We start from the raw sequence: 9,323 nt of genomic DNA on the forward strand, positions 1-9,323 counted from the left end.
TGGAGCATTACTTCATTTTAAAAATTATAGTTTTCAAAAACTTTAAGAAAAAAAAATTATATCTTTTAATAGTAATAATTGTAGGTTTAAATTTTTCCAGAAAATATCTCTTCTACTTTTCTATTTAAAATTTTTTTTAAAAACTTTAAATTTCAATCTAATATTATTTTATTTGTAGATTATTAACGTTTAGGAAAATTTTGTCTTGAGAAAATTAATAATAAATATTTTATAAATAAATTATATTTTAAATGATAAATCATATACTTTCATACAAATAAAATTTAACTAACAAAAGAATTACTAATTTTGATATTTGTTATTAAATCATTAAGTTCTACAACTTTTTTGGTAACAGATTTGAATAACATATCACCTTCAGGAACACCTAATTGAAGAAGTGAATTCATTTGGCAAATATATAAATTAACCTCACTTGATAGTATTATAAAGCTTTTTGCAAAAGAAGACTTGGAAAAAGTATTATCAACAAAATCATCATTGATTTTTTTTTCTAAATATGTTGTATTCATCATAATCATGTTAAGATAAGTTGATCTTATAGTATTTACCACATTTTTATCAACATTTTTATAATTATCAGGAAATAATTTTGGTAATTCACAGGCATTGAAATAAATTGAAGTGACTAATTGATTAAGTATACTTCTATTATAACAAGTTACAACTACATCTTTATCATCTGGATCAACCATATATGTTATATTACTCCATAATGGTGTGATATTAAATTTCTTCATTAAAATATAAAAAACATTTCTGAAACAAGTAGATATTGGTAAGATGTGATTTTCATATGGATAGAATAATGCTCGTGAAAATGCAGTACGTAAAAGATTTGAGTCAATTAATTTTTTAAAATTATTTTTTATCAAGAAATCCTTAGCACAAAATTCGGAAAGCGCAGCCATTTCAAGAATTGATTCTGTAAAAGAAGTTAAAACATCTTGATCTTCTGAAAGATGGATAAATTTAAAGTTTAATAAATCGTATTCATCCAAAAAATTTTGAAAATAAGTTGGAATAATTAACTTTTTAATATTCCATAAATCCTTAAAAATTCTCATAACAACATAAGCATAAATCCAATCTAATGATTTCAGTTTAACCAATTGATGATTTATTATTGGTATTGAAAACTTAAATTGATCATTTTGTAATTTGATGGCAAGTTTTTCCAATGTAGAAAAAATTAAAAATAAACCTTCACTATTTTCTTTTCTAGCAAATAAAGGTAAATGATGAATTGCCAAAGCAATAATTCCCTCAACTTTAAATTTATTTTCATCTTCCTTTTCTGGTAACAAATTTTGCCAATTAAATTTTAACAAATTTAAATTTGATTGATCAATTAATTGCGATAAAATTGTAAAAGCTAATTGTGCAGTTGATTCATCAAATGCCATTGGAATCAAAACAACATTACAAATTAAATTAACATCAACTAAGGGATCTTCTGGTTCATTTTCAACATTATTTATATAGTATAATGACGACAATTTAGAGAAAATATTGGTAATGTTAATATATCCATCCTTAGAAAACATTGATGGTGAAAGTTTGCTTTGAAATGATTTAACAAGAAATCGTTTTAATTGTAGAACAATGAGAGGATATTTACTATTTTCTTCATCGTCATTATCAGTATCTTCTTCATTTTCATACCATTGTGATAAAATTATCTGTTTTATAAAACTAAATAATATCACACATTGTTTTGAAACTTCATAATTATTATACATTTTTAATACTAATGATGAAACAACTTTTCTTGGACTAATTAATGCCAAAAATTGCAACTCATATCCTATTTTTTTCAAAAGAGCTATATCAAAAATATCATTTTCATCAGGATCACTAGCACATAACTGATTCAGGCATACTGAAACTTTGCTTTGAAAATTTGGATAAAATGCTGACAAACTGTATGGTACATTTTCTGATTTTGTTGCAATTTTCATCTCATCAATAAAAGTAACAATAGCAACATCTCTTTCAATAGGGTCCCTTAAACAATTAAATGTAAATTCAAGTAATTTTATAAATAAAATTTTTTCCTCCAAAGACTGATCATTTTGAAAATTGTGAATTTGTTTAACAATCCTAAAAATATCATTTAAAAACTTTTTAAAACCAATAAAATAAACTAACCTAATAAAATCGTTTAAATAAATATCAACATTTGTTTCAACTAAATGAATTAAAAGTAGTTTAAAGTCCTCTGAACAAATGGATTTACTTTCAATTTTAGATATCAATGAATTAATTTTTTCTTGAGCCATTTTAATTAACTTTAATAAAATTTCGCAACAAAATCCTAAGTAGAAAGTTAAAGAAAAATTGGTATACTGTTTTCCAAAGTATTATTGCAAATGTATATATTTTTAAACTTGGTTTCTGATGCAGTATTTTCAATACATGATGCAGCAACAAAATCTTTCAACCCTTGATATAGCAGCATCTTGTAAGTGGATTTTTATTTTTATTTTAATTATATTTTATTTAATTTAGGTATAGCAGGAGTAAGATTACTTAGACAACAAGTAGTAAAAACATTTGGTTATATTTCAAGTGGACCTATAACATCAAATAAAGCATATGATTATGACCAAAAAGTAAAAGAATTATTACATTGTGTAAACATTTCATATGAAAATGTTGAAACCCAGGCAAAAAAACTTCCTGATACAATGCCGAGAAAACATATTGCTGACAGGTTAATTGCACTCGCTGGTCAAGCTACCATTGATAGAGAAGCTTCAAAAGTTTATAACTCTTTAATCGACTCTGCAGATTGGTCTAGTTTTCAATCGTTATATATAACTTATGTTTCTGAATTTATGAAAAATCAATATGCTTTCAAGAGACATCAAATGTCGGATTTTGTTGATAGACCAATTCCAGATTCTACATGGACTTTACTTAACAATCCTCAAAAAACGTTTGAAGAAAACTTTGCAAAATTACCACAGTTTCCTGAATTAAAAAGTACTATTCAATGTCGATATTTAGAAAGGAATCTCCAATCATGTGTCATTGAAATTAAATTTGGTTATTATGGAGATACTAACAAATACCATAATTTCATATGTTCAGTAAAGTTACTTTTAATTGTTAATGATGGTAATATTGATCAAATTATTGTTGCTGATCCAGAAGAGGAATGGAGATATCAAGATACAAATCGTTCTCTACTTGATTTGTCATATTCCTCTAAAAGGAAATGTTTTAGAAGTCTTACGACACAGGCAAATTTAATTCTAGCTAATCTCCAACCCTATTTAGTAGGAAATCAAGCAGTTAATTCAATGAAACAAATGCTTACTTTCTTTTCAAAATTTCAAAAACTTTATGAACAACCTTGTGCTCTATGCCATAAAATAATGTCCAATTTTATGCCACCAACAGTTTATGATTTCACAAATACAAAAATTGTTTATCACGAAGGATGTAAAAGTTAATTAAAATTTTTTTAACTTTTCTTAACGGTATTAGTAATTTATATTGTGTTTTTCTTTAATTAATGACTTTACCCTATAAAATATTAATCTTTTCAAATATAAATTGTAGTGTTAAAAGTTTTGAACTAAAAATAATCATTTTTTTCCTTGAGATTTTATCTTCAAAATACTCCAAAGTACTTTGAAGAAAATAAGTAATCATACAATATTTAATTATTTTGAAAACAAAAAATCAACAAAAAAATAAACTTTAGCACATCTGTATATCAAAATTTTAGTCATATTATATATTCAAATATTTGATAATGCTTTTTTTTCCAACGAATAATTTTGAATGTTCAAATTATCAAATGATTTGAGTGGCTACAAAATTTGACATTTATTTGTCTGGTTAAAAAATAAGCAACAAAATAAATATATATTTTTAAACATTATAAATCAAAGATATTTAATCTTTGTTTAATATACTTATTTATTGTATTTGACATTGTAAAAAAAAATTAATTTATTTGTTTTTATATTTATACAGGGAAACTATATTTACAAAATATTTTTATAACGTCCCGTTAATTTGTTAACGTTAATAAAAAAAAACAAAACTTTTTTATTTTGAGAACATTCCCTTCAATAATAAGTTAAACACAAAGACTAATTTTGTGCATTAGTCATTTCTTGAGAATCTTCTTTCATTTCATCCTTTTCTTTGATATGAAATATTTCTTCTTTTGAAATAGGTTTTTTTCCTTTTAACTCATTTAATACTGAACTAGAAAACTCTTGTTCATTGTTGGTTAAATTAAAAGTAACAGAATAACCATACTTATTCTCTTCAGTATTATATTGAAAATACTCTTCAATCGAAAACATTTTTATCTATAAAAATTCATAACACTAATTCAAAAAAAAAAAACAACAAAATATTAAATGATCAAACAATTTAATTTTTTTACAAATACATAAAAATACTTTATTAAATTGTATTCACCAGGTTATATATATAATTATTTTTTTCCCGACAAAACAGCAGTTAATGTTAAACCAGCTATACCTATTACACCGGCACCAATTATAGCTGCTCCCCAAAGACCACTGTTCCTCATTCTTTTTTCTATACACTCTTTAAGATCAAGAGCTTGTCTGTTATTTTCTTCTACTTTTAAAAGTAAATCTACATAAGCCATTGCTCTATCATATTCAGTTAGTCTTGCATAACCAATAGCCAAAAAATAAATAATATCTCTTTTTGGTATGTCTTCTTCGTTTTTTTCTAGAAATTCTTCAAGTAAAACAATTCCACTTTTTACATCCTTTTTATTGCTTCTAAGTAATGCATGTGCATAATTAAATTTAGAATTGGAAGTAACTTCTCCATATGACAACTCATCCATGTAAGTTTTTCTAAAATGCTAAAAAAAAATTTATCAAAATTTTTTAGAAATATAAAAAAATCTACCTGAAGTTGTTCTTGTGGTATTTGTTCATCAATTACATGCCCTATATCCATACTTCCTAAAAAAAATATATAAAAATTTAAAAAAAAAAACATATAATTAAAAATTATAATTAAGATGAAAAGAACGATTTACAAGAATATAATTTTTTTTTTAAGTGAAACTTAATATTTTTGTTTGAATTTTATATTACAATAGTTATCGTTCATAAAATTATCAAAATTTTGTGGTATAAAAAAAGTTTTTATTTGTAATTTGTTTTATAAAAAATAATAGAAAATTTATTCAAATAACAACGAAAGAGGTAAATTAAAAATACTAATATAAAATAAAAACTTGTAAAAAGTCTAAAGCTACTTAAAAAAACAATTATATATGAGAGTAGTATAAAAATAAAATTCCGTTGATTGTAAAATTTTGTCATATTATTTAATGAATAAATAAATCAGAAAAGTGAAAAACCAATATTAAATTTAAAATATTTTTATAATATCAGGGAATATTAAAAGAAGATACTGTTAAACAAAACATTTTTGTTACAATAAAAAATTGGTATGTAGAAATGACTATTTAAACAAATCTGCCAAAACAAATGATAATGTTTTTAATTTATAAAATAAGGTCAAAGATGCTAAAATTAAAAATAAATTTACTACTTAATAAAAAAATTAACCAATTAATTATAAGATATCTAAAATGTGATAGTATAAAATTTTTTTTTCAAATATAACCTTCATATAACAAAATAAATCCAATAGTTATATATATCTATATATTATTTGAATTCATAAATTTTGTGGAATTAAGAAATCACACAAAAATAACAAATAATCTGACTAAAAAAAGTAAATACTAATATATAAATTTTTCTTGTAAATCTCAAATAAATAATAACATATTTGGTAAATATAATTGAAAAATATATTAATTAAAATTATATAACTAATAAATTTTTTTCCTCTTTTGTACTACTAATGTGAATTAATAAAAAAAAAAACTTATCATAAAATCAATTGTTAAATATTATTTTACATAAGAAAAGTTTAAATTTAAACATTTCTTAAAAGGTAACATTTAAAACTTTCTTTCAACAAATAACATAAAAAAAGGATATATGAAAGAAATTTTATTAAAATAATCATTTTGACCAAAATTGTCAACAACAAAATAAAATTTTAATCCTCTTTCAAAGTCAAAACTTAATTCACCACAAAAAGTACCAACTAAGAAAGAAAATCTGATAAAAAATTAAACAACATTATGAAATTAAAAATTGTAAAACATTCCCTTGTGATTATTACAATTACACAAATGTTTCTTCATTCTTTTCGAGACAAAATGAATAAAAACGATTTATGAATACTTCCCCAACCAATTACAAAAATTTTCCTAAACCATTTCAAATATATTAAAAATGTTATCCAATATTTTTAACAAAACTATCAATTTACCTAAAATAAAAAAAATTAATGATATAGAAAGTATTTTATTTTAAGTGTCCCATGGTATCTATAGTGAAATTCTATGGAAGAAAACCACCACAAAGCCAAGGATATTATTTTGCATGAGATTAGGAAAACCTTTAACATAAAAAAATTTAAAGATCTGCTGAATCATGCTATTAAAAATATTAAAATTAATACTTACCTTTTTTTTAATGACCATTTTACAAATATTTAATCAAATAAAAATATATATAAATGCATACTATTTTTAAATTAAAATATATTTAATACAGTATCAGAAGTAAAGAGAAATTCTGTGTAAGAAAAGGAAATTGGTATAAAGCACAAGTCTTGTAATCTTAAGAAATCGTTACCATCATTTTAGTATTGGTTTATTCAGAATACATTTGTAAATTTTTTTTTAATTATCTAAATATGATTGAATTAGATTTGTTTTCGGTTAAAAAATCAAACCAATATAATATGGGAAAATAATTTTTTTCTATATTTTTTAAAAAAATAAAAAAAGTATTTGAAATTATGATGAGGAAAGAGATAATGTTTTCAATTAAAATTTTTTTTATGTAACAGTTTAATAAGATTTTATTTAAAACATGCACTTGTTATGCTGATCATTAATAATTAAAAATAAATTTATTCTTAAAAGAAACTAAATAATTATTTTAATACATATATATTGAAAATATTGTATATAATTAATTTGTAAATGTTATTCAATAAGGTTTACTTTACATTAATTTATTTTTTTTACACCTACAAATTTTCAATCGTATAATTTAAAATAAATGTTGTTTAAATAATGATAAACAAAAATATTCTTAGTATAACTCCACCTGTGTTGTATAAGATTGAAACTTTTATTGATTTACTTCTGAAAATTTGGGTAATTTTGGTGACCTTTTAAAAAAAACACTTAAATCCCAATTTAAAGAGTATAGTCCTCCAATTACTAATGAAGTTACTGTAAATGCTTGAGCTGCAATTCTACCTCTCATGTAATATTGTGCCTTTAATAAATCACGGTTTTTTGTAGCAGAAAACATTCCTAAACATATAATGATATTAGAACAATATTATTTACCTATAAGACAAGCACAAGTAGCAATCAATCCAGCAGGAACAAATGGATTTCTTAAACTTTTTGTAATAGCTTCGCTTATACCACTACTTTTTTCTTCTTCAAATACATCTGAAGGAATTACAGGAACAGTCCCAGTTGTGTGTTTTTTAACTACTTTCCACTTTAATTCTTCATTTTCACTTTTAGAATCCATAACTAAATATATTATTTATGTTGTTTTACCGATTTGTAGAAAAATAAAACAATCAGAAATATAAATTTAATAAAGTGCGTCGCGGCTTTTTAAAAGCATAAAAAAAAATTAAACTTCAAACATTTTTTAACATAATGCATATATTATTTTTTGCTAATTTTAAATACTCTAGATAAATTTGAATAAATAAAATTATAATCACATAATTTCTAATCAAATGATTTTAATGAAAAAAAATATTGAAAATTATTAAGAAAATGTAACAAAAATTTTGTGTGATAATTAATCATATCAATGAATTTTTAATAATAACATGTGATTTAATTTCCACAATCTCACCATACAATGATACACTATTTATGATACTTAAATGAAAACTTTACTTTTATTGGTTTTAATTATTTATATATTACAACAATAAAAAAATTGTCGTCAAAAATTTTGAATTCTATTTTTTCAAAATTTTAATATTAATTACATCATTTTAAATAGAAAAAAATCTTTCTATTTAACAATAAATCATGTTTTTTTTTATAAAAATAATTATTTTTATACTTTTTATTGTGACATTTAATGTTATCAATTGTTCACCTGATGATTGTTGTCCTTCTGATAGACAAAAATATAGAAGAAGAAATGGTGGTCATAGAGGATACAGATCTGGAAGAAATATGAGAGAAAGAAAAACTACTATAGAGGAGGAGGAAAATAAAAATGTGGGAAAAGACATATTTAAACGGCCTGAAATTTTAGGAATGGCCACACCAGATGATCCAAAATATGCTACATTAAAAAAATTAAATGTTAATAATATATTGGGAAAAAAAAGTGAAAAAAAAATACAAAATGATACAGTACAAAAAAGTTCAAAATTTACAGCACAACCAACACAGGAAGAATAATAATCATAATCATTTGGTAATATAATAAATAAATGCATTATAATATAATATTTTAATTAATTACACATAATTTCGTTCCAATTTTTTTTTCTCGTCATTTTGTCGACTTAATAATAAAGTATTTGAAATTTTGTCTTTCATAAAATAAAAAAATTTTTTTGGTTTATTTTTATATTAAAATGATATTATTATGTTAAAAATGTTTTATAAATTATTTAAAATTTGATATTAATCATAAATATTTATCATAAATAGTGATGAAATTTAATTTTATAGAAAACAAAAAAAAAATTATTTTTTGGGAAAAAAAAAAGTTAAAGAGATGATGAGTTTATTCTTAAAGGTTAATACTTATGCATTTATTTTAAGTAAATTGTTTTAATCTTTTTTCCATTAGAATGGATATGATATGAGAAGAGAAATTTTATAAAGTAAAAAAAAATATATTATTTTTAAAATATCATATATATATAATATTTTAAAGAAAAAAAATTATTACTAAATGGATGACAATATTTAATTTTCTAGAAATATCAATAAAAAAATAAATAAACTTATTTAATAATTTAATGTTAATACAAATATTTACATTTAACTATACATTTTTATAAAGTTGTTACGATTAAGATCGTGATAAGACAGCAATAAGACAAATAGACATTAATAATTTATATATTATTACATTTGTATTAATATTATAATAATTTATAACATATACTTTTAATATTTTGATTATTTTTATTCTATA

At 21.8% G+C, this 9,323-nt stretch overlaps 6 protein-coding genes across 6 annotated transcripts; 2 read left to right on the forward strand and 4 right to left on the reverse strand.

Annotated features, from left to right (window-relative positions):
- Window positions 1–284: 284 nt before the first annotated feature.
- SRAE_1000200300 (Hypothetical protein) lies at window positions 285–2,303 on the reverse strand (the record flags this gene model as incomplete). The annotated part of the gene is made up of 4 exons (XM_024649027.1): window positions 285–1,716; window positions 1,762–2,124; window positions 2,173–2,212; window positions 2,261–2,303. 4 exons carry the CDS (start codon window positions 2,301–2,303, stop codon window positions 285–287), a joined length of 1,878 nt encoding a protein of 625 aa, XP_024502946.1.
- A 136-nt stretch (window positions 2,304–2,439) lies between these two features.
- Window positions 2,440–3,482, forward strand: SRAE_1000200400 (Mediator complex, subunit Med27 family-containing protein; the record flags this gene model as incomplete). Its single annotated transcript, XM_024649028.1, has 2 exons — window positions 2,440–2,485; window positions 2,533–3,482. The coding sequence occupies 2 exons, from the start codon at window positions 2,440–2,442 to the stop codon at window positions 3,480–3,482; spliced, it is 996 nt and encodes a 331-aa protein (XP_024502947.1).
- A 648-nt stretch (window positions 3,483–4,130) lies between these two features.
- SRAE_1000200500 (Hypothetical protein) lies at window positions 4,131–4,349 on the reverse strand (the record flags this gene model as incomplete). Its single annotated transcript, XM_024649031.1, has 1 exon — window positions 4,131–4,349. The coding sequence occupies one exon, from the start codon at window positions 4,347–4,349 to the stop codon at window positions 4,131–4,133; it is 219 nt and encodes a 72-aa protein (XP_024502948.1).
- Window positions 4,350–4,483: 134 nt separating this feature from the next.
- Window positions 4,484–4,986, reverse strand: SRAE_1000200600 (Mitochondrial fission 1 protein; the record flags this gene model as incomplete). The annotated part of the gene is made up of 2 exons (XM_024649032.1): window positions 4,484–4,888; window positions 4,936–4,986. The coding sequence occupies 2 exons, from the start codon at window positions 4,984–4,986 to the stop codon at window positions 4,484–4,486; spliced, it is 456 nt and encodes a 151-aa protein (XP_024502949.1).
- Window positions 4,987–7,256: 2,270 nt separating this feature from the next.
- SRAE_1000200700 (Hypoxia induced protein, domain-containing protein) lies at window positions 7,257–7,673 on the reverse strand (the record flags this gene model as incomplete). The annotated part of the gene is made up of 2 exons (XM_024649033.1): window positions 7,257–7,444; window positions 7,481–7,673. 2 exons carry the CDS (start codon window positions 7,671–7,673, stop codon window positions 7,257–7,259), a joined length of 381 nt encoding a protein of 126 aa, XP_024502950.1.
- A 521-nt stretch (window positions 7,674–8,194) lies between these two features.
- On the forward strand, window positions 8,195–8,575 carry SRAE_1000200800 (Hypothetical protein; the record flags this gene model as incomplete). Its single annotated transcript, XM_024649034.1, has 1 exon — window positions 8,195–8,575. The coding sequence occupies one exon, from the start codon at window positions 8,195–8,197 to the stop codon at window positions 8,573–8,575; it is 381 nt and encodes a 126-aa protein (XP_024502951.1).
- Window positions 8,576–9,323: the final 748 nt, after the last annotated feature.

Source organism: Strongyloides ratti (assembly GCF_001040885.1).
Source record: "Strongyloides ratti genome assembly S_ratti_ED321, chromosome : 1".
NCBI lineage: Eukaryota > Metazoa > Nematoda > Chromadorea > Rhabditida > Strongyloididae > Strongyloides > Strongyloides ratti.